At 45.6% G+C, this 25,119-nt stretch overlaps 1 protein-coding gene across 1 annotated transcript in view; it reads left to right on the forward strand.

Moving 5' to 3' along the window:
- The first annotated feature begins 6,967 nt into the window (after positions 1-6,967).
- Positions 6,968-25,119, forward strand: part of LOC149440820 (transmembrane protein 272-like) — a 40,310-nt gene continuing 22,158 nt past the window's right edge. The window contains exons 1-4 of the mRNA XM_089658118.1: positions 6,968-7,021; positions 10,747-10,806; positions 10,894-11,070; positions 14,514-14,668. Coding sequence (XP_089514244.1) covers positions 10,794-10,806; positions 10,894-11,070; positions 14,514-14,668 — 345 coding nt within the window. The 5' untranslated portion in view covers positions 6,968-7,021; positions 10,747-10,793. The remainder of the gene's footprint in view (positions 7,022-10,746; positions 10,807-10,893; positions 11,071-14,513; positions 14,669-25,119) is intronic.

The following is a 25,119-nucleotide window of genomic DNA, read 5'->3' on the forward strand; positions in this document are numbered from 1 at the left end:
TGGACCTGGCAGCAGCATGGGGAGGCGGTACAGGGGCCCATGACAGATTACGGGCCTGGCAGCAGCATGAGGAGTCGGTACGGGGGCCCATGACACACTCTGGACCTGGCAGCAGCATGAGGAGGCGGTACAGGGGCGCATGACAGATTACGAGCCTGGCAGCAGCAACTTGGACAGGAGGACGTTCAGCTTCTGCACCATCGGGTGCGTGCTCGCAAACTGTTGTCTCTTGGAAACGGATTCCAAGAAAGACTGCTGACGGAATCCGTGAAGAGGAGTAGCAGGAGAAGGAGCATCTGAACGAGCGGAATATGCCAACAAGCGACAACAGGGGCCCATGACAGATTACGGGCCTGGCAGCAGCATGAGGAGTCGGTACGGGGGCCCATGGCAGATTAGGGGCCTGGCAGCAGCTATGGGAGGCCCGTAATCTGCCAGCACCCTATGACAAAAAATGGAACACACCAGCAGTGTGAGGAGACCTGAAAGTGGCACATGTTTGGGGCATGATTCATGGCGGATTTAGTCAGTTGTGTCAGGAACTGGTGGTTTGAAATCCAGACTAATCCACGCCTGATTCATTTTCACAAACGTGAGTCTCTCCACACTTTGGGTGGACAGTCGTGTCCTCCGCGGAGTTACAATACCTCCTGCCGCACTAAACACGCGCTCCGATGCCACGCTACTGGCCGGGCATGACAGCCTTTCAAGGGCAAATTCAGCTAGTTGGGGCCAAAGGTCAAGTTTCGTTGCCCAGTAGTCAAGGGGATTGTCTACCTCGGTTGGCAGGGTGCTGTCCAAGTAGGCCTAAGCCTGTTGTTTGAGGTCCTGCTCCAGGTCCACCTGATGCTGCTGCTGCTGCGGCTGGTTAGTAGTTTCCTCACTGCGCTGGTGAAGAAAGCTACTCATCATCGACTGCAGACTGAGGCAGCTGCTACTGGTGGAGCTGCCACTGCTCCTACCACCCCACCCCTCCCCTGCTGCCATGGCAGCGGAACGCGAGCGCACAGGGCCCACAGTGTCTGAGGATGGACGTTGGCGCAGACAGGCAGAGACCAGCTGACTACATAGGTGGTTTTTATAGTACGTTATTTTGGCCTCCCTCTCAGCAGGTGTGAAAAAGGCCACCATTTTTGAACGGTAGCGAGGGTCCAACAAGGTGGACAGCCAAAAGTCATCCCTCTGTCTGATGGTTATTATTCGGCTGTCGGTACGCAAGCAAGCGAGCATGCTATGGGTCATTTGTGCCAAGGAATGCGAGGGACTCCCTGTCTCCATCTCCACAGCATACTGCCACGGTGCGTCTGGGTCCTCTGTCTCCTCTTCCTCCTCCTCTACCAGATGCTCCTGCTCCTCCACTCCTGTCCGCTGAGTGGAAAAACCACCCATTTCACTCAATAATTCCTGAGCACCAATGTCCTCCTCTACCTCCTCCTCTTCTTCCTGTCCTGCCCCCACAGGGGTCATGTGGCGTTGAGATCTGTGCGCCACATCTACCGCACCCTGACCAGCCATTGTTAACAGCATTTGTTCCAGGACGTGCAACAGAGGAATGACGTCGTTCATCCCATAGTCCTGCCGACTCACGAATAGCGTGGCCTCCTCAAAGGGCCTGAGCAAGCGCAGGTGTCACGCATGAGCTGCCAATGGCTGACATCTAAGTTACACAGGGAGTACCTTTATCCGCTTTTAACATCAGGAAATCTGTGATGGCCTTTTGCTGTTCGTAAAGGCGGTCTAACATATGTAGGGTTGAATTCCACCTTGTTGCAACGTCACAGCATGAGGAGTCGGTACGGGGGCCCATGGCAGATTACGGGCCTGGCAGCAGTAATGGGAGGCCCGTAATCTGCCAGCACCCAATGTCAAAAAATTCAACACACCAGCAGTGTGTGAGGAGACCTGAAAGTGGCACATGGCAGAGTGTGGCGATGGAGACAACCCACCGACTGTTTTGCTCGCTGCCAAGCTGCCACCCTCTTCTCCTGATGATGCGGAAGCAATAGCCTGATGACGACGAGGCTGCCAAGTGCGATCAGCCTCATCATCATCAATTAGGGTCTCCGCCTCACTACTAGCCCCCTCGGCTGCGTGTGGGTCAGGAGACAGACCTGTCTCTAGACCGGCTACCGAGCCACTCTCCTCGCCACTACTTCTTCGCCTGGCTGCTGAAGAGGCGGATGTCTCCCCCCGTTCCTGACCGCCCTCTGTTAGCTCTTCCTCACTGTACTGGATGACGCCGGGAGCACTGGCCTCTGGCTGCGAATAGTGCTGCCTCGACCCCTTCCTCTGCTGCCACGTCTGCTCGCTCCTAAAACATTGCCTCCTCTGCCACTCCTCTGCATGTTGTCTGACATACTCTTTAATTCAACGATTCTGTGTCCCTGAGTAACAATTCTGTGTCTGTCCCTGAGTAACAATTCTGTGTCTGTCCCTGAGTAACAATTCTGTGTCTGTCCCTGAGTAACAATTCTGTGTCTGTCCCTGAGTAACAATTCTGTGTCTGTCCCTGAGTAACAATTCTGTGTCTGTCCCTGAGTAACAGTTCTGTGTCCCTGAGTAACAATTCTGTGTCTGTCCCTCAGTAACAATTCTGTGTCTGTCCCTCAGTAACAATTCTGTGTCTGTCCCTCAGTAAGAATTCTGTGTCTGTCCCTCAGTAAGAATTCTGTGTCTGTCCCTCAGTAAGAATTCTGTGTCTGTCCCTCAGTAAGAATTCTGTGTCTGTCCCTGAGTAACGATTCTCTGTCCCTAACTCTCTCCCTGCATACAGCCAGGTCTGCCACTGTTGAATGACTGGAGGCAAATGGAGAATTCTAAAATGGCCGCTATTTATAGCTCGACCATTACACTGTGCTGGCTGGCTGGCTGCTGATTGGCTAATGCGATCACATGTCATGAATGAATGCATTATGGGTCAGCGCGCCTTGTCTGCGCGCCTTCCCAGACATCCCCGCTCCGTCGCCGCACATGTCGCCGCCATTTTAGGAAAAATTTCGATTCGCGCATCCGAAGTCTGCTTATTTTCGGATTCGACGCAAATCGAAATTTTCCTAATATTCGAAACGAATTCCACTTCGCCTACTTCGATTCGCTCATCTCTAGTTACAGTAGAACAGAACTGACTGTAACTGGACAGCCCAATAAACTTTATGGTGGCTGCTTTCACCTAGACTATAAACTCATGGTTGCTTCATCAACCATCAAGTTATTGCAAAAGTGTCGTCCTAGACTCTCATGATTCATAAATAACAGCCATTCATAAAAAATGTGTGCCCAGGCTGTTGCTAGATCCTCCCTGCGCAGGAGCTGCTTGGCATCATGGGTTCTTTGTTCCGCCATGACTCTCAAAATGGCTCCATCCTCTGACACACCTGGTTATAGCATAGAAGGCTGCACACACCTATATATCTTAAGTATTCCATACTAGCCAACTATATTAGCTTACAGGAAATAGGCTACAGGCTAATTGATGGTAGATTGAGTATAATATTGCAAGGTACATGCAATGCACAAAAATAAACAAAATGTGTTTCAATGTATTAAACTAAGTAACAAGAATACCAAACTATACTATGGCAATTAAAAGCCTCACAGTAACTCCCTGCAGTATCCAAGCAACAAAAAGTACACCAGATTGCACTTTGATTCTAATCCTGGATTTGGGTATGCTTAGGTGCTCCTGAACGGGGTACCCCTGGAATTGGTTTGAATAATACCTGGCTCCTAGCTTGCAAATTTAGGCTGGCTAACGTTGGGATCCATCTGAATGTTGATGCACTTGCCACTGTCTCTTTAGACGTACATGGAGTGAATGACTGCTAAGCAATGGGTAGTCTCTCTACTGACATTAAACTGCTGACCATGTTGGGATGAAGTACAGTTTGTTCAATTCACCAATCCTGGTACACAGCGAGTTTTGTCCAGAATGTTTGGCAGTTAAGAATCCGGCCTGTGGTAACTCAGTCCTCACAAGGCTCAGCACTTGGACATCTACAGGTTCTCCATTGTAGACCTGCACACAGCAACAGGCCCCTCCAGCTCTGGTCCCAGCACAGCAAAAAACCTTTCAGTGGCTCAGTCCTCTGGCTCTCTGATGTGGGCACACACCTCAGCGACATGTTCGTACTCTCTCCCTCCCCTACTGGAAAATCCTCAATCTGTATCCCGAAGCCCAGGAAAAGTCTGCTCTCTCTCCTCCTCTGGTGTAGGGAATAGTAAAAATTATAGTTTGCAGCCCAGTCATGGGCCCAACACAAAAGCCCCCTCCAGACTATAGCTTCCAGTGTTTTATGAGGCTGTTGTGTAATCTGTGTTCTCTTCCTCACAGGTTCTCCACTGACAGGAGGAAAGGGGATGAATGGGGGATTACACACAGCCTTGGGAAGGTCCCAAGAGCTCCACTAACTACAGGCTGCTTGCAGAATAATACAGGAGAGGGAGGATACAAGACCAGTCACCCTGCACAAGGAAAGGAAACAGCAGTGACTGATTTTTATTTCAGGAAGTTCCTGTACAGAGGCAAACATTCCTTCTGTAAATTAAATAAATTGGTTCAGCACTGCGCTGCTCAGGGGTGTCGGGGGGGGGGGGGGGGGGGGGGGGTTAAGATCTCTCTCCAGAGCGTCCTTCCCAAATGCCCAGTCCAGTGTTCCTGCAGCCACACCACTCAGTGTCAGCCACTGTGCAGGATGTGTAGTAAGAGCTGTCTCTGAGCAAAGGACAGCTGCGGCTGACAGTATCCACCACCGCTGCCCATGATCATCTGTGCCAGGGTTTGCTTGCTAGGACCGCCCATGTCCTAGCAACCAATCATGTGAATCATGTGTTTGCCCCTTCCTCAGGCCACGCATTCATAGGTGGAGAGTAGGAAGAAACTTCTGGTCCCAGTTCCCAGCTTTAAAGCTTTCACCGGCTTGGCAAAGGAAAAGGAACGAACCCCACAGTAAGGAAGGGGGGAGAGCTGTGGGGCCCCTGATATAAGCTGAGGTCTCTATGATACTCCCTTCTCCCCTTTCATTTCCCCAACCATACTTTTTAAACCTCTCCACTCTCTTTACCCCACTCTGCCCTTCCCTTCCAACTTTGGGGCCCCAATTAATAGAGAATGGCCTCTAGGGGCCCTGATGTAAATGGAGGGGGGGTCTGGGGGCCCTGATGTAAATGGGGGGGGCTCTGGGGACACTGATGAAAAGAGGGGAACTTTGGGGACACTGATGAAAGGGGTAAAATCTGATGTAAGGCGGGGATGTGAATTAAATAATGAAAAGAGGGGACTCCGATGTAATAGGGGGAAACTTGGGGACTTTGATGTAAGGAGGAGACTCTGGGGGACTACGATATAAGAAAGGGGACCCTAATCTATAAAGGAGGAAATCTGGGGACCCCAATGTAATGGGGGATTTGCACTGTACGTGGTCAGCCTGGCTGACAGACCACTCTGCCTGCTGTGCGGCCCAGTGGATCACGAAGTTAAACACAGTGCAGGTCACTCTGCCAGTACAGTGTAATATATCTGACGCAGTTTGCAGTGCCTGAAATCCCACCCACGCACTCTATTGTTTTTCCCTCCACTGCTTGCCGGTGCCTTCTGTAGTGAGAGGAGCCTGGACTGAAGGGCACAGTAGTCTGCAACCTGACACTTTCTTTGCTTCAGAGTCATCTGTTATAAACCACTTGCCAACCAGGCACAGCCGCTGCTGTTATACATAGGTAAGTGACTGTAGCTGGCTTTTCCTTTTTTGCCGATGCCCCCCAGCCCTCTGACTTGGCACCACATGTCTGTCCTCAGTGGCCTGGCCCAACACAGCCCCCAGCCCTAGTGCATGCACCAGTATATGGTAGGCAGTGCATTGAGCACTCAGATTTTTATCATTCTTATTCTAACTGGAAGATTGAAAAAAAAAAAAACGTACACTGCCACAGTATCATGGTGATCTTTGCACCTACACAGTAATTAGGGGCAAAAAGTGCCATATTGTGACAGGTAGGGTACTGGGTTTTTGTTTTGTTTTTTTTCATTCAGAATGTGTTATAAAAAGCTTTGAGTGCACGGACTACCACAATACGATGCCCTTTGCAATGCTTAGGAAAGGTTGTGAAGTGAGGATGACCTTGCTATTATCAAGCCTTAGTGTGTCACCAGAGCAGGTGCCAAGGGCACCATGATGGGTTAGGCAGTGCACTTACTGATGATTTATTTATTTATTTTTTTAAACCTGTGCACATAAACAAAAAACTGCACGTGCACTGCCTATCACAAGATGATGCTTTTGGCACCTGACCTGCCCATTGACTTTGGCTATTTTATGGTGCAAAGGACACTATTTTGTGGTAGACAGTGAAGTCACTGATATTTTTAAGTCTTTTAACTCTGAATGTGTCATGAAAACAGGCTTTGAGTGTATGGTCTACCACAGGGCTTAAAATTTCAAGTCCTGAGCTACTAGCCAGGCCTTAAGAGTTACTCGCCTGCAGTTGCCCCACCCAACCCCTACCCTGCTACACCCCTAATTCCGCCCCTAAACACACCCTCATAAATTATTTCATGAAATGACACTGTTAAATGTTACCCACATTACATCAGTGTCCCCAGTGTCCTCCCACATTACATCCAATGTCCCCCTAAACACACCATCATACTTAGACCATGCACTGCATACAACCATAACCCCCCTTAATCTTTCACTCACAAAACCATAACTCTATCAAGCATATCCTACCTACTGTCCAACCCAGCAGTACCTCAAGTGCCCCATACTCTACCACCCATAATAACCACATAATCCTGAACCTGACCAAACCACCCATACATGTAGGTTTACATACAGACACATGTACCACACACCCCTATAAAAAGTTGCAGTACTTCGTTATGTTCACTCAGAGTCGGGTACTGCACTCTAGGGGGAGGCAGAGAGCACAGCACACACTCCTTCCTTTTGCTTTCACTTTGCTCAACTATTGAGCAGTCTGACGGCTCCCAGTGCGAGTGACAAATCCGGCCCTGAGTTCCGAGCAGGCAAGTGGAAATTTCGAAGCCTGGACTCTACCACATTATGGTGCTTTTTTGCACCTGGTCAGATTGATAAGTACAGTTGGCTAGTATTGAGTCTTGGGTTGCATTTGCATGGGCTTTTAACCACTCTGAGAATCCCAGCCCCAAGAATCTGATTCCTGCAGCTGGGATCTGTTCAGACACCCTGCTGAACAGAACAGGGAGTGCCACACCCTTAGTGTGCAATCTAAGAAGGAGCAAAAAGCACCATTTTGTGTTGGGTAGTACACTCACAGCTTTCTTGCTAACCTTTTAAAAATTGCAATAAATGTATTAAAGGATCTGTGGTAAATCACTCTTCAGATGGTGGGGGGATTAATGTTGCCTCCTCAATGTCTGTTTTAACACCTAAAAATCTGCACCACTACACCTCAACCGCTTGGCGAATGGGTTGCATTTGGTAGACTATACTGCCCGCTAAGTGTGGGTACCCCCATCTGCTTCTTTTTCAGCTTAAGAGGGAGTGGTTGGGGGTTGATAAAAACACACACACAGAAATAAAAAAAAATATCTACAGCCCTGGCACCAGTACAAATAGAATAATCAATATACGTGATACATAAATACTAAAAAGTCCACGTGTTGCACAGTGCATCCTGGTGTCTACATAATACCACGATACTGTACAGTTCCTAAATCTTCCGTGAAATGCATCTTACCACATGAGAACACTCCCCACCACCACAAGCAGCTCACCTACCCTACTCAATATTCTGTCAATATATGCCTGTCCCCTCTAAAGGTATGCTTTATTAGAAAATTTCACCTGCATAATACAACAAAGACATCTGATCTCCCATAAACAATCAATATTCCAGAGGACAATGTCCAAAAAGAAAATTTAAATATTCATAGTATTTTCCGTAAAACCGCCAAAATGTATTAAAAAAAAAAAAAAGCAAGTAGACACATACTGGCATTAGTATGTGCACATTCCTGGCGCTATACAGATAGATCGCTTGCAACATGTCCAATAGTGCCCTAAGTGGTGTTCTAATGGAGGCCTCAACTTGTGGACATATGCCTGTGATCCAATCCAATGTCCTGTCACTGTCCCCTTAAACATGGAGAATACTGTGCTCCAAAGATCATAACTCTTGGTGTTACCTTCCAAACATGGTCATGTGAACACTTCCTATGTCACTGACTCTGCCCCTTATGTGTTACGCCACAGGCGTGGCTTCATCAGTGGGGTGCACATTATTCTCCATGTTTACAGGGACAATGACAGGAGGTTGGATTAGATTGCAGGCATATGTCCAAATGTTGCAGCCTACTTTTAGAATACAATGTATCTGTAGTGCTCCAGTAATGTGCACAAACTAATGTGAGTTTGAGTATTTGCTATTATTAATAAATGTTGGTTGTTTTATGGAACACACTGCTTGTTTAAATTTTATTTTTGGGCACTGTCCTCTTGGAGTTTTGGATGTTTATGGTAGAACTGATATCTTTATAAGAGCATTTCAACTGCATAACACGGCAAATCATTCCTTTAAAGGTACAGGTGCATATTGTCCAATATTGAGTAGGTTATAACAGCAAGGTGAGCCGCTTGTGGTGGCGGTGAGTGTTCATATATTGAGGTGTATATCATAGAAGACACTTTATATAATATCACAGTACTGTACAATTCATAAATATTCTTCAAACACTGGGCTTCACTGTGGAGCATGTGGACTTTTTAGTATTTATGTATCATGTACACTATATTGCCAAAATCATTGGATTCAGGTGTTCCAATAACCTCCATGGCCACAGGTGTAAAAATCAAGCACCTAGGCATGCAGACTGCTTCTACAAACATTTTGTGAAAGAATGGGTCGCTCTCAAGAGCTCAGTAAATTCAAACGTGGTACCATTGTAGGTTGCCACCTGTACAATAAGTTGATTTGTGAAATATATCCTTGCTATGAAATATTCCACAGTCAACTGGTATTGTAATAAAATGGAAGCAACTGGGAACAACAGCAACTCAACCACAAAGTGGTAGGCCACGTAAAATGACAGAGCGCAGTGAGCACATGCTGGAGTACACAGTGCGCAGAAGTCGCCAACTGTCTGCAGAGTCAATAGCTAGAGCCCTCCAAACTTCGTGTTGCCTTCAGATTAGCACAACAACAGTGCATAGAGAGCTTCGTGGAATTGGTTTCCATGGCCGAGCAACTGCATGCAAGCCTTACATCACCATGTGGCAATGCAAAGCGTCGGCTGCAGTAGTGTAAAGCATGCCACCACTGGACTCTAGAGCAGTGGAGACGTGTTCTTTGGAGTGACAAATATATGCATCTCTATCTGGTAATCCAATGGATATGTCTGGGCTTGGTGGTTGCCAGGAGAATGGTACTTGCCTGACTGCATTGTGGCAAGTGTACAGTTTGGTGCAGGGGGGAATATGACGTGGGGATGTTTTTCAGGGGTTGGGCTTGGCCCCTTAGTTCCAGTGAAGAGAACACTTAAAGACATCAGCATACTAAGACATTTTGGACAATTTCACGCTCCCAACTTTGTTGGAACGGTTTGGGAATGGCCCCTTCCTGTTCCAACATGACTGCACACCAGTGCACAAAGCAAGGTCCATAAAGACATGGATGAGTGAGTTTGGGGTGGAGGAACTTGACTTGCCTGAACCTCAACCCAACAGAACACCTTTGGGATGAATTGGAGTGAAGACTGTAGGCCAGACCTTCTCATCGGACATCAGTGCCTGACCTGACAAATGCGCTTTTAGAAGAATGGTCAAACATTCCCATAGACACACTCCTAAACCTTGTGGACAGCCTTCCCAGAAGAGTTGAACCTGTAGCTGAAAAGGGTGGGCCAGCTCAATACTGAACCCTACAAACTAAGACTGGGATGCCATTAAAGTTCATGTGCATGTAAAGGCAGGTGTCCCAATACTTTTGGCAATATAGTGTATGTTGATTATTCGATTTGTAGCTATGCAGCGTTTGAATCAATTTATTTTATATACTGTGGTGTGGTATGTGTAGTATTTATCTATCTTTGTATATTCTAAATGTTTATTTTATGTTTTAAAGCAGTTGTAAAGGCTCAAGTTTATTGAGCCTTTGAATCAATTTATTTTATTTTATATACTGTGGTGTGGTATGTGTAGTATTTATCTATCTTTGTATATTATAAATGTTTATTTTATGTTTTAAAGCAGTTGTAAAGGCTCAAGTTTTTTTTACCTTCATGCATGAAGGTAAAAAATCTGTATGCAGCAGTGCCTCTCGCCCCCCTCAATACTTACCTGAACCCCATCGAGATCCATTCACACACGGTGCTGTGACTTGGCCCCGCCCCCTCACTCCTCATTGGCTGACTGGCTGGGATTGGCTGTCTCAGCCAATGAGGAGAAAGAGGGGGCAGGGCCAAGCCATTGCTTCATGTGTGAATGGACACCCGGAGCAGCAGATGCCCCCATAGCAAGCTGCGTGCTATGGGCAACGCAACAGAAAGAAGGAGCCAGGAGAGCCTGCAGGGGACCCAAGAAGGGGAGGATCCTGGCTGCTCTATGCAAAACCACTGCACACAGCAGGTAAGTTTAACATGTTTGTTATTTAAAAAAAAAATTGGCATTTGGCACTATAGAAGGTAGATCAGGCCCACATCATTAGCCTAATTTTTAAACCACTATAATTCTGATGTGACAAACGTATGCAATTTCTTTTTTTTTTCCCCAGGTTCACGTATAGTCTGTACGTTGCTCTGGCTAACAATTAGCGCAGCCATGATTGTCGTAGGTAATATAATGTTGTCTATACTTTAGGGGAGCCAGATACTAACATATGATTTTACTAATATTTATTGTACATTCTTTTTACTCGCAGGTGCCTTGTTTATAGAAAAGTGTCCAGTGGAACCCAAAATTCCCATCTATCTTATAGTGTCAGGAGCAATTTACTTGGCTGGATTTATACTCTTACCACTGAAGATTGTCTCTGTAAAACTGACCTTTTGCTTAGAGATGGTTTTGAGCCTTTTTTCATTGGGCTGGTTTGTTGCAGGTAAGACTGATTCCTGAAGAATATAGTCTATAGAGATTACTGGCACTTGAGTCATGGTTCCAGAAGTCACACGTAACTTAAAAATCGTGTCGGGTAGGTTGCTTGAAGCAACAGAAGGACAATTAAGGTCATTTGTAGCAATGAATCCTATAATGGTGTAAAATACAAGCGCCCTACCTTTTTACTAAGGAGCACTGCCAGTTACTAGGGATAGGAAGACACTGGATGTTTGGATATTTGGTATTTGCATACTAGAAGAGCTTTACAAAGGCTAAAATGCCCTTCAGGGACTGATGTGTTGAGTCTAAATCACCAAAACTCCAACCTATGAATCGCCTTTCAAAATGAAACCCAAATTTAAAATGGACGAGTCAAATTTCCAAGGTTAATTCATATATACTGTAGATATGATTGTAGGTGTGTCAACACTTTATTTTTTTTATGGACATTAATTCTACGGGATCTTTCAGACAACCTCACATAGTCTATGGGCTTAGGGACTAAATTTCTATGGTTCACACCTTTTTGCAAGTTTAATGTGCTGCTGTGTGCCAGTAAAAACTGTGCTTGAAGTGAGTGTGTTGAAAATAAAATACAAATTCACTTTTTCCAGTGTCTTCTTAAAGTGGAACTTTGCTCTCTTAACCATCATTTTAACTTTAATAGTTTTGCTGCTAGCCTTAGTAAATAGGAATGTATATCATATTTTACATGTGTTTTTTAAATTATTTTTTGTTCAGTTACTTCCTGGTTTCTTGCTTGGGCACATGATGTTATACATTCCAGGAGTCTTCAGGAGGGGATGAGGGTTTTTGTGAGCTAAGCACGCCCTCCTGCTTGTATGCCTGAAGTAAAGGCAGATGGATTCCAGGAAGTCAATGCTACTTTCATCATCTTCCCTTACTCAAGATGGCCACAGCCAGAATTGCCAGGGGGTCTTTTTCAAAGTGATTTCTCAGCAAAATAAAGCATAGAGACTTGGATAGATGGGCATATTTGCTTTGAATAATGAAAATCAATAAAATAGCATTTTGTTTATTTGTGGAGCTCAGATGCAGTGTAGTTTTGCTTTAGTTTGGTTCTGTAAATGCTAATCAGGCCTAAACCATAGCCCATTCATTCTTATATCTAAAATAATTGCCACCAGATATCATGTTGTAAATGGCTACCAGTAATTCTATTCTTTTTTGCAATCCCTAGACAATAAAATGCACCAAAACTAATCAAAACACACTTTTGTTTTGATCACTGTTAGACCCAGCCTTTTCTGGCATTTTTGTCTACATTTAAAAATCAGTATTTTTTGCTAGAAACTACTTGGAATCCACAAACACATTTATGCATAGGCCCTAGAGAATAAAATGGTGGGTTTAGCAATTTTTTTTTATCACTTAGTATTTGCACAGTGTTTTTTTTTTTTTTTAACCCAATTGTGTAGGAAAAAATACTTTCATGAATTTTTATTGCACACAAATACAATACCCAATTTTTGATAGATTTATAAAATCTGATGTTACACCAAGTAAATAGATACCAAACGTCAAGTTTTTTTAAAATTCAGCATGCATGTGGTATGGCGCCAAACTATGGTATTTAAACATTTCCATAGGCAAGCCTTTACAGGTTACTAGATAACAGTTACAGAGGAGGTCTGGTGCTACAATTATTATTGCTCTTGCTCTGACGTTCACGGCAATACCTCATGTGTGGTGCAATTTCCATTTACATGCGGGACCAACATGTGCTTAATTTTTATTTATTTTTACACTGTTTCTTTAATTTATTTTTAAATTTTTATTGCTTACACAAGGAATGTAAACCTCACTTGTGACAGCAATAAGCATTGACAGTTACTTTTTATGGAGAGATCTGGGTTCTATTAGACACCTTATCTCTCCACTGCCCTAAAAGCATCTGATCACACCAAGATCCATGTGATCAAATGCTTTCAAGATTTATAAATATTGCTGTTTATTTCCAGAAGTGACCCACCCTTCCCAACACCTGTAAGGGCAATCCAGTGGCAAATTTAGCTGCTTTAGTGGCTCGTACAAAAAGGCCAGCCACCGACTGGGAAAAAAAACGATACCAGCATGATGCCTGCTGCTGCGAGAGTTATTCCAGTATACCACTTGCAACTCGCAATGTATATGTATGTTAGTGGGTCTTCAAGTGGTTAAAATTGAAGTTTTATTACTGCAGATAAAAAGTGTGCATTTTATTCTGTAATTTGTCCTGTTAACTTTATACTAAAATTTTAATATTTAATGCGATAAAGGTTCATTTTTTGTTGTTTTTTTTGGTGTAAAAATAACAAACATGTTATACTTACCTGCTGTGTGCAGTGGTTTTCCACAGAGCATCCTGGATTCTCCTCTTCTCGAGTCCCCCACAGGCTCTCCTGGCTCCTCCATTCTGTCGGGTGCCCCCACAGCAAGCAGCTTGCTATGGGGGCACCCACTGCTCTGTGTATCCATTCACACAAGTTGTGAATTGAGTTGTGACTTTGCCCTGTCCTGCTTCCTCTCTCTCCTCATTGACTGACTGGCTGTGATTGACAGCAGCAGGAGCCAATGGCTCCTGCTTGCTGTCTAAGCCAATGAGGAGGCAGAGACTCGGGACAGCTGAGGCTGTCGTACACATCGCTTGGGCATTAAGGGGTCTGGGGGCACTGCTGCACACAGAAGGTTTTTTTACCTATGTGCATAGAATCAGCAGGAAAATAATAGCTGAAGGAAGAAAGAGAGTAAGAAGTTGATTAGGGCCAATTAGAGTAAATATAAAAAGGGCTAATAATGGGTTAAACAGAGAAACATTGTATTTAATAAAGAATACATTTTTTTTTTCTTTTTTTTTTAACTTCGGTTTCTTTAACTGACATCATCTGCAGGTTAAAGTTCATTCCTTTGATCTGCAAACAGAATGATACAAAAGTAACATTATATTATTTTGTATCTTTCTATATCCTGTCTGAACAGTGTTGTCGATGAACACTGCTTTTTTGACAGCTGCGGCTGCAGAGAGCTGCTCTGTGTACATAGCAATCCTGATTTTGATTTATCAGAGCCAAGAATTGCTGTGTATTGGCAAGGAGGGGAATCCCATCAAAAGGGCTGAGAGACTGGATGTACTACACACGTTAAGTATGCAATTATGTTTGTTTGGGCCTCTCTAGCACGCCCAAAGTATGGAACAAGTTAAGCAAATCCTAATTGCTATTGTATGGCGAGAACTTTTTTTTCATCCTAACCAAAAAAGATAAAATGTCCTAAATCTATTATTACTGAGTCTTCACGCAAATGTTTATCATAGTTACAACTAAGTGACCTATTCAAATTTGAAATGTTTGTCACATTGTGTTTTCTGTATAAGACTATAATGTTAATAATAATATTGGAAATGTTACATTGGTTTTTCATCAATATCCCAACATTTTGTCCTAGGAAGCATCTGGGTATTTAACATCTATCAAGATAATCATAGGGACTGTGATGATATAGTCTATAAATTCACATTTGGAGTCTTGATATTGAAATATATCATCTTAACCTTTATTGCTGCAATTGCTTGTCTGTGTGTCTGTTGCATCAGTTGTTTGGTAAGTATATCTTGAAGCTAAAAACTACACAATAGTAATGTGCAATATTTTTTCATATTTTACTTCAGTAGAAAAAAGTACTTGCTAATAAATATACAGAAAACACAAACACAATTATTATAAATTCATTTTAGTGTACCATGTAAAGAACACTAAAGGCTGTGTCCTATTATTATTGCATCCTTTTTAGCAGACGTCCTTTTCCCCTTCCGTCTTTCAGGACAGCACCTTGAGAGACCTCAGCTCCTTCCCACCTGAGGAAACACTTCCACCCAAAATAAAAAGCCTTCCACTCCCCTCCGACCTCAGTTCAGGTGTTTCCTCCTGTGGATAGACACGTGAGGAAGCTCAAGGTGCTGTCAGGTAGACAGGTTAGGGCTGAGCCGAGGTTCGGAGAGTCGGCCTTGGAGGCTCAGGGCAGCAGGGAGTGAAGGCTGTAGTGTCCGGCTGCGATCCTCCCCGGGCCAGCTGCTGTGCAGTGAGTGTGCACCCTGGGGGACAGGGGGCAGCACGTACCTGCTCTTCGCCCCCTCCCCCCTCCGGTGAGTTGGGGCGTTAGGGGCGGCCGCAGTGAGATCTGGCGAGGATCGGGGAGGAGTCCCGCTCCCTCCCATGCTGGCGGTCAGTAGAACTCGCCGGGCCGGATGTCGGGGGATGGCTTTTCTGGCGGAGGGGGCTGGGCTTCTCCCAGGGTCGCGGCTTCCGCTTCTGGCCGCGGCCCTAGACACCACGGCGCGCAAAATTTTAATGGCGGTGCGGGCGGAACAGCCTGGGGGACAGGCTACTGCACTAGGCGACCACCTCCTGGGAAGGATGTCAGAAGCACCGGGACCAGGGGATACCAGCACCAGCCAATCTCGGGTAAGGTGACTCAGAGGAGTCCTCCCCTACCTGGTTGCCCCTAGCTCCTGGGGTATTCCCGGACCCTCTGGTGATGAGGGTCTTCTTGGGCAGGGAGGGGGTCCTGTTGGAGGTATCAGGCCCTTAGGCCCTGCCGGGAAGGAGGGGGGGGAACAGTGAATGGCAGTGGGTGACAGGGTCCCTTTCGGCTCCCTTTTTTTTTGTCTTTCAGGGCAAGGCCCGGGAGAAGCTTAAGCATCTGGAGCCTAAGCGCAGATGCCCGTCCTGCAAGTCAGTGCTAAAAGAATCTTGGAGGAAGGTTCTGTGTGGCCCTTGCATTGAGGGGTTAGTAAGGGAGGAGAGGCCTGAACAGGGTGACTTGGTCAGGTCAGTGAAGGAGCTGACCAATACCTTCGACTCTTTCAAGAGTCTTATGGAAAGGTTAGCCACTCCCCAGTCAGCCCCTTGCCCCCCCCTCCCCCGGTGGCCTCAGCAGGTCGGAGCAGGGAACTCCTCATAATAGGGGAGGACAAGGAACCCTCGGATTCCTATTCGGAAGAGGAGTCAGCTGGGGAGGGTCCCTCCAATGAGTTCAGGGGCCCTTCTCGGTACAAGTATTTCAGGTGATCGTAAGGAAGTGGGGGTCCCCGGAAATAGATCTTTTTGCCTCGGGGGGGAAAAACAGGGTTCCAAGGTTCTTCTCCCTAAACCGTGGGGACGGATCAGAAGCGGTGCATGCGTTGGGACAGAGGTGGGATTACCCGCTGTGCTACACTTTCCCCCCGGTCCCCTTACTTCCCCTGGTGTTAAGGAAGTTCAGGTCAGAGAGAACCTTGCTTATCCTGATCTCCCCATTCTGGCCACGGCGAGCATTGTTTGCGATTCTAACAAGCTTAGCCACACGGCCACCCTTTGAGTAACCGCCAAGAAGGGATTTACTGACACAGGGACCGGTCCTATGCCCCAGGTTGGAGAGACTAAGGCTGATGGCCTGGTTTCTGAACAACAGCTCCTTTTAGCAAAGGGGCTTTCGACCAGGTTGGTAGCTACGTTGCTGGTGAGCAGGAAGGAGGAGACCCAGGCCATTTATAGCAGGGTTTGGGGTTGCTTTACGGCCTGGTGCGAGGAGGCGTCGGTAGCGACCCATAGCTTGGTATCGGTTTTGCAGTTTCTGCAAGCAGGGGCGGATAAGGGACTTTCTATCAGCACGCTCAAGGGCCAGGTTTCAGCCCTCAGTGTGTTTTTGGAGACACCCTTAGCCAGGGAGGCGCTGGTAGGGAGATTTGTTAAGGCCCTGACAAGGCAAAGACCTCCAAGGTCCAGACCTTTTCCGATGTGGGACATTGCAAAAGTGCTTGGAGTACTGATTAAGGCCCCATTCGAGCCCTTAGATTCCTGCCCAATAAGAGACCTTACAATTAAAGCGGCCTTTTTAGTGGCGATTACCACAGCAAGGAGAGTGTGCGAGCTAGAAGCCCTATCAGTCAGAGCCCCCTATCTACAGATTTTTCCAGATAGAGTGGTATTTAGGACAGCCCATCCTTCATTCCGAAGGTGGCCCAGAAGTTCCAGAGGGAGCAGGATATAGTGCTACCCTCGTTTTTTTCCTGACCCGGATGGGGAAATTCAGGAGAGACTACATTTGTTAGATGTTAGAAGGTGCATGCTGCTGTACCTTGAAAAGACGAAAGGGTTCAGGAGCACGGAGTCTTTATTTATTTATTTATTTATTTTTTGTTTCTTTCATGGGGATTAGGAAGGGCAAGAAAGCTCCTAGGAGAACACTGGCCAGATGGTTAAAGCTGGCGATTGCATGGGCATACCAAGCGGAAGGCCTAGAGGTCCCGGAAAGGAATCGGGGCACATTCCACCCAAGCAGTAGCAACTACCCAGGCTGAGTTGGCAGGTGCTTCCCCAGAACAAATCTGCAGGTCAGCAACCTGGTCCAGCTATGATACGTTTGTAACGCATTACAGACTCGACCTGGTCTCTGTGCAGGAGCAGGCCTTTGGACGTAAGGTACTGCAAGCAGTTAGCCCGCCCGAGGGATGAGTACTCGCTTATCCTCTCAAAGTGCTGTCCTGAAAGACAGAAGGGGAAAAATCAAGTTACACTTACGGTAATGTCTTTTCCAGTAGTCTTTTAGGACAGCACCAATTACCCACCCAGTGTTTGATATTTGGTTATTTGAGAGTCTTATTATGGTCATGTTGTCTCAAGTTGTGTCTCCCCAGGTGACCGGAGGCACGTTTTAAGAACTGAGGTCAGAGGGGAGTGGAAGGCTTTTTATTTTGGGTGGAGGTGTTTCCTCAGGTGGGAAGGAGACTAGGTCTCTCAAGGTGCTGTCCTGAAAGACTACTGGAAAAGATGTTACTGTAAGTGTAACTTGATTTTTCCTTACTGTCTCACTTTGGCAATATACACTCCCCAGCTACACCTTGCTAGTACCGGGTTGGACCTCTCTTGCCTTCAGAACTGCCTTAATTCTTCATGGCCTAGATTCAACAAGGTGTTGGAAATATTCCTCAGAGATTTTGGCCCATTTTGACATGAGTTACTGTTGCCTTTCTATTATCTCGAACCAATCTGCCTATTCTCCTCTGACATCAACAAGGTATTTTCATCCACAAAACTGAGGCTCACTGGATATTTTCTTTTTTTCGGGCCATTCTCTGCAAACCCTTGAGATGGTTGTGCATGAAAATTACAGTAGATCAGTAGTTTTTGAAATACTCAGACCAGCCCATATGGCACCAACAACCATGCCACTTTAAAAGTAACTTAAATCCTCTTTCTTCCCCATTCTGATGCTCAGTTTCAACTTCAGCAAGTTGTCTTCACCATGTCTAGATGCCTAAATGCATTGAGTAGCTGCCATGTGACTAGCAATTTGTGTTACCAAGCAATTAAACGGGTGTACCTAATAAAGTGGCCGGTGAGTGTATGTCTTCTGTTTTTTGTTTTTATAGAGTAGTTAACATAGGACTGCATATGAGTGGAGGCAGGCAAACTTGAAGAACAAGTAAACTTGCTGTTGACTGCATTTTTTTACAACTGTGATCCAGTTTGTGTTTAAAGCCCCACGTTTAGCTAAATTTGAGGAGGTTTCATATTTTTTTTTTTTTTTTTTAACTACTTCTGCAACCAGAACACCTTGTCCATAATGTATAATTATGTCTTCATCATTGTGGACTCTCTGCTGAAAAGATCTCAAAAAGGAGAACCCTGCATGTCATGTAACTGGTCTAAAGATATCTGGAAAAGGTTAAAAATATATAAATATCTAATAAAATACTGTCAGGGGACCTCTTCATAGAGGAGGAGCACTGGGAGAACCCAAAGTTGGGCTTGGAATTCTAATTAACCACTTGTTGCCCTCCAGAGGATATAACCCCCCCCCCCAGGCCATTTCTTGCGCTACGGCTCTGTGTTACTTTAACTGACAATTGCGTGGTCATGCAATGCTGCATCCAAATTAAATGCCTGTCCTTCCCCCCCCCCCCCCCCCCACTAATAGAGCTTTCTTTCGGTGGTATTTGATCGACTATGCGTTTTTTGTTTTTTTTTTTTGTTTTTTTTGTTCTTTTGATTTTTTTTTTTTTTTTTTTTTAATTTCTGTGCTATAAAAAAAAAACAACAATTTTGAGAGAAAAACAATATTTTTGTCTTTCTATTAAACATGTCCCCATTAAAAATTTAAAAAAAATAAGTTTGTCAAATTTAGGCCAAAATGTATTCTGCTACATGTCTGCTAAAAACAATCCCAATACGTGTAAATTAGTTTACCTGAAGGATATAACTTTTTACAAATTGCGGTGTATATATACTGGGATTTATTTATTTTACTAGTAATGGTGGTGATCAGCGACTTATAGCAGGACTGCGGTGGGCATTCTGACACTGGGGAGTAGGGAGGTGACTTGGTGTCACTGACATCTCCAGTTACACCAATACAGTGATCAGTGCTAATAAAAAGTCCTGACATTGTATTAATGGCACTGGGCAGGAAGAGGTTAACATGTGGGGCGATCAAAGGGTTAGCTGTGTGCTGTTTTACTGTAAGCTGTGTGTGTGCTTTCATCTGTAGGCACACTGCTATGTATGGTTCTGCTATGCAGAGCCATACAAAGCAGTGCGCAGGAGCGGACAGGGGAGAGAATTGTATTTACATACAGCTCTCTCCCTCCATCAGTAATGCTGAGCGATCACTGGATGTCGGTGAGTAATCACCGGCTGGGACCCGGAGATTGACAGCCGAAGCTGCAAATAGCGGCGCAGGTAGGGCGCGTGCCCTACCCGGAAATGCAAGATCACATAAGTGATTTTTTTGCACCCCTGCCGCCCTGTAGCAGTATATCTGCTATAGGGTGGAGGGAAAGCAGTTAAAAGAAAAACAAAAACTATTATTCAGAATTTTAGATTTATTTATACAGGAGGAATAGAAGATTCAGTTTTTTAGCTGAAGGCGGGATAGGCTTCCCTAAAGAGAGGTTTTCAGAGATCGCCTAAAAGTGGGCAGAGTAGGCGATAGTCTGATAGATTGGGGTAGAGCATGCCAGAGAATGGGGGAGGCTCTATAGAAGTCCTGGAGACAAGCATGGGAAGAGGTGGTGGGAGTAGCGGAGAGTACGGGTTGGGTGATATTTGGAGATAAGATTGGTGATGTAATTTGGGGCACAGTTATAAATGGCTTTATATGTTATTGTTAATGTTTTGAATTTTATTCGTTGGGCAATGGGAGGCCAGTGGAGCGATTGGCAGAGAGGGATGGCAGATATGGAACGGTTAGTAAAGTGGATGAGTCTGGCAGCAGCATTCATAATAGACTGAATAGGGGATAGCCTGCGATGAGGTAGGCCAATGAGGAGGGAGTTACAATAGTCAAGGGAGTGAATAAGTTGCTTAGTGATTTCAGAAGTTAAAAACGGGCATATCTTGGAGATGTTGCGGAGGTGAAGTCTACAAGATTTGGACAGTGATTGGTATTGCGGCTGAAAGGACAGATGGGAGTCCAGGATTACACCTAGTACCCTGGCATTAGGGGGGGGACTGATGGTTGTATTATTGATCTTGATGGAGAAGTCAGGGGTGGGGGCAAGGGCTGGAGGGACTAGTATGAGCTCAGTTTTGGAAAGATTTAGTTTGAGGAAGTGGAGTGACATCCATGCTGATATATCACTTAATAAGTTAGTAATGCGAGATGAGACTGAAGGGGTGAGGTGAGGACAGGGGCGGACTGACAACTCATGGGGCCCCTGGGCAATAGAGGATCATGGGGCCCCTGTGTCCTTGCCCAATCTCTAAAAAGGCTTTGAAAAAGGTACCAGTGGCATCTCATGGGGTCCCCTACTGATCTCGGGCAGTGCCCGAGTTTCCAAATGGTCAGTCCTCCCCTGGGTGATGAGTAGAAAGATAGATTTGTGTGTCAACAGCACAGAGATGGTACTTAAAGCCATGGGAGTTTATCAAGTGACCAAGGGAGGAGGTGTAGATGGAGAAAAGAAGGGGTCCAAGGACAGAACCATGAGGGACCCCTAGAGAAAGAGGAAGTTTAGAGCAGGAGACAGTTATACAGTTGTGTTCAAAATAATAGCAGTCAGACATTACTAACCTGATCAATCACTGTTTTTGGTAGTAATGATATTTCTACATGGCAAATAATTTACTAGCAGGTGTAATAGAAATCCAACAGACCCAACAGTCATGACATGCATGCTGCTGATTCTGTGTAATTGAATCACTAATTGAAAGTGTGGAGTTCTATTAGTGAGGTCATTCATTCTTTGAAAAACAGGTGGCAATTATTGCCCTTATTTAAGGAAGGAAGGCAGCAAATGTTGTACATGCTGGTTACAGTGCATTTCTCTCTGACATTCTGAGGAAAATGGGTCATTCCAGACATTGTTCAGAAGAACAGCGTACCTTGATTTTAAAAGTTGATTGGAGAGGGGAAAACATATAAAGAAGTGCAGCTAAAATGATCGCAAATGCTTTAAAAGGGCAACCAAAACCTGAAAGACGTGGAAGAAAGCGAAAAACCATTTGAATGGATAGAAGAATAGCCAAAATGGCAAGGACTCAGCCAACAATCAGCTCCAGGAAGATCAAAGAAGGTCTAAAGTTCCCTGTGAGTACTGTTACAATTAGAAGATGCCTGTGTGAAGCCAAGCTATCTGCAAGAAGCCCCCGCAAAGTCCCACTGTTGAAAAAATCATGCTGAAGAGTTTACAATTTGCCAAAGAGCACATTGACTGGCCTAAAGAGAAATGGCGCAACATTTTGTGGACTGATGAAAGTAAGATTGTTCTTTTTGGGTCTAGTGGCTGGAGACAGTTTGTCAGATGACCCCCAAACACTGAATTCAAGCCACAGTACACTGTGAAGACAGTGAAGCATGGTTGCGAAAGCATCATGATATGGGGATGTTCTCATACTACGGTGTTGGGCCTAGTTATCGCATACCAGGGATCATGGATCAGTTTGAATACATCAGAATACTTGAAGAGGTTATGCTGCCTTATGCTGAAGAGGAAATGCCCTTGAAATGGGTGTTCCAACAAGACAATGACCCCAAACACACCAGTAAACGTGCAACATCTTGGTTCCAGACCAACAAGATTGACGTTATGGAGTGGCCAGCCCAATCCCCGAATCTTAAGCCAATAGAAAACTTGTGGGGTGACATCAAAAATGCAGTTACTGAGGCAAAACCAAGAAATAGAGAAGAACTGTGGAATGTAGTCCAATCATCCTGGGCTGGAATACCTGTTCACAGGTACGAGAAGTTGGTTGACTCCATGCAACACAGATGTACAGCAGTTCTCAGAAACAGTAGTTATACAACTAAATATTAAGTGATTCGAAGGAAAGCAAAATCTTCAAACATTTTTCAGTTTATATAGTGAATGTTTGAGTTTGTAAAGAAGAATACAAACACTATTTTTTTGAACAGTCTAATATTCACTTTTCTCCAATTTTTTTTAGAGGAACGACACAAATTTTGATATATTTTTCTTCATGTCTTGATTTGGAATAGAATGTGTAGTGTTCCCAATGCATTTGTGTGTATGGAAATAAAAGCTATTAGAAGGATTTTGAGCTTTATTCACTGTTTTCAACACACTGCTATTATTTTGAACACAACTGTGGGTAATGCTGAAGGAGCGCTGCGATGTGTAGAAGGAGAACCAGGAGAGAGCAAAGTCTCAGAGTGGAGTGTTGTGTGTTGTGTTTTTTTTTTTTTTTTTTTTTTTTTTTTTTTTTTAGGGGGTGGTCAACAGTATCAAAAGCTGCAGAGAGGTCAAGTAGTAAAAGTATTGAGGGGCGTGTCCAACATGACGACCGGACCGGCCGCATAACCCGGAGCTCCTGCAGACTCCACTGCAATCCACTGCCATCCAGGTGGCAGCGGACTCGAGGAACCAGCCAGTAGTCCCGCTGAACCTGCAGGTACACAGCGGAGGGGTGCCGAGTGATTTCGACTCCCCTCCATGGCAGCGGAGTATTGCGGCCTGCTGAAGCCGTGGACTCGCGCCCGTCCAGGAGCCGGGTGAGTGTGGTTTGTGGTGGGAGGGGGTGATTGTTGATCACCGCCCCCCACCCGGACCATCAAGTGACCCTCCCCGGCCCATCGGGCCCCCCCCCCCCCCAGACCCAGGGATATGGCCTAGGATACAGGCCTTGAGGCTCACCCACAGCAGCAAGCCATATTGCGGCCCCCACTAGGCTTGAAGGCCATATAATTACAGTGGACAGACACCTGGGGGATACAGAGGCGCTCCTTGCACCCCCCCTGAAGGGCCTTGTAACTGGCAATCCGGGGAGTCTGCCCATTCTCAGCCCCTGTGCTCACTTGCCTCCTCATGCACTCTGAGGCCTACATTTGGGCCCCTGGCCTTTCTGGAGATATAATTTACAAGTTTTATAATTGCTGGGGGGCTTAGCTTGAGCCCAGAAAAAATGGCAGCTTAGTTCCTGGAGCCCTGACACACGGAGGTGGAAATACGTGATACTAACAAGGAGAGACACCGCTGATATGGGGAAAGCGGATAAGAGACCCGCTGCCCCATGTTCGAGATCTCCTCGCCAGCCGAGCGGTCCTGCCAGTCACAGCATTCTGGAGTTATTCCGGTCCCAGACCCCAGAATACACTGAGGCCTCTGCCCCTGCTTCTCCGCCACATTTGGAGCGTCTCATTTACAGAGCAGAAGACCAGCCGCAGCACCCACAGCCTGCCATTCTGAAACCTCCCCTCTCACTATAGGGGATTTGAAAGCCGTAGCATCAGATATTAAAGAGACTCTCTCTGCAGTAATCGCTGAGTTACATATCGACATGCAAGCTGTGGCCCAAAGGCTTGAAGCAGTGGAGGACAAAGTTACCATACAAGACCTTGCCATCCATGATATGCGCAAGCTGGTAGATACACACACCATGCATCTAAGAGAGCTTGATTGTCATATCAAGGACCTGGACAACAGGGGAAGACGACATAATTTAAGGGTACGTGGTGTCCCTCAAGAAATTTGAATCCGGCCAACTCACCCAAATGCTCTTAACTATTTTCAATGATCTTTTGTAAAGACTACAGGAATCTCCAATTGAGTTTGAACACCTCCATAGGGCTCTTCGTCCTAGAGGCAGAGATACTGACTCCCTGAGAGATATAATTTGCTGCTTAGTTGACTTCCTACTTTAAAGAAGAAATTTTGCGCAGAGCATGAGATCGAAACCGCGTGATATATAATTGAGCAGAAATCAAATTATTTCAGGATCTCTCCCATCTTTCCTTGCAACGCAGAAAGGACTTACGCCCTTTATTGGATCTACTGTGTTCCAGGGGCATTGCTTACCGCTGGAGATTCCCATTTGGCCTCTCAGCAACACACATGGGGCGATCAGCTCTCCTCAGATTCCCGGTAGATATTGCACCATTTTGTGAGGCTCTTGATATCCCAATAGTAGAAATACCCAATTGGTCCGGCGAATCCCACCTCCCATCCCAGACAGATGAAGACCCAATGGAGGTCCAATCTGCTGGACATCCTGGAGGAGTCAGGCAATGCAGACCATCTCCCCTCACCTTGTCCTCTCCTGTACGATGAAGGCTCATCATTGGGGACAGTCTTCCAGCCTCTCCAGCTCATCGCAAGGCAGGCCATGAATGACACTTCTCCGTTCCCCCTTCTGCCCACACCAGTGCATTACCATTTCCCCATTCTATGGCTACTTTCACACCTGATCTAATATATCACACGATTTTTCTCTAAACCTTGGTTCCACTTCACCTTCAATGGAAAACCTTCTATCCACCTTGGGACAAGTTGCTAGGGTATGTGTATTGCATTAGACTGTCCTATCTCTTGTGTATACTATCTGTCCATTATATGTGTTCACCAATTTTGAATATAGATACTGAGATTATACTAGCTCTTGTTCTCTGCAGGCTGCATGGTAACTGTGCTAATAGAGCCGCGGTTCATAATCTTACCGGCTCTGGAGTTCGTTTGATTGGTCAGTAATGGCCTACTGCATTATACTGGTAGCCTCGGCTGAGACCAGAGTTTTTATTTGCTTGAGATCCAGGGATACAGACTGCTTATTTCCCTTGA

This window comes from Staurois parvus, unplaced genomic scaffold, assembly GCF_062004578.1.
Source record: "Staurois parvus isolate SC_StPar_1 unplaced genomic scaffold, SC_StPar_1.0 ptg001051l, whole genome shotgun sequence".
Taxonomy (NCBI): Eukaryota; Metazoa; Chordata; class Amphibia; order Anura; family Ranidae; genus Staurois; species Staurois parvus.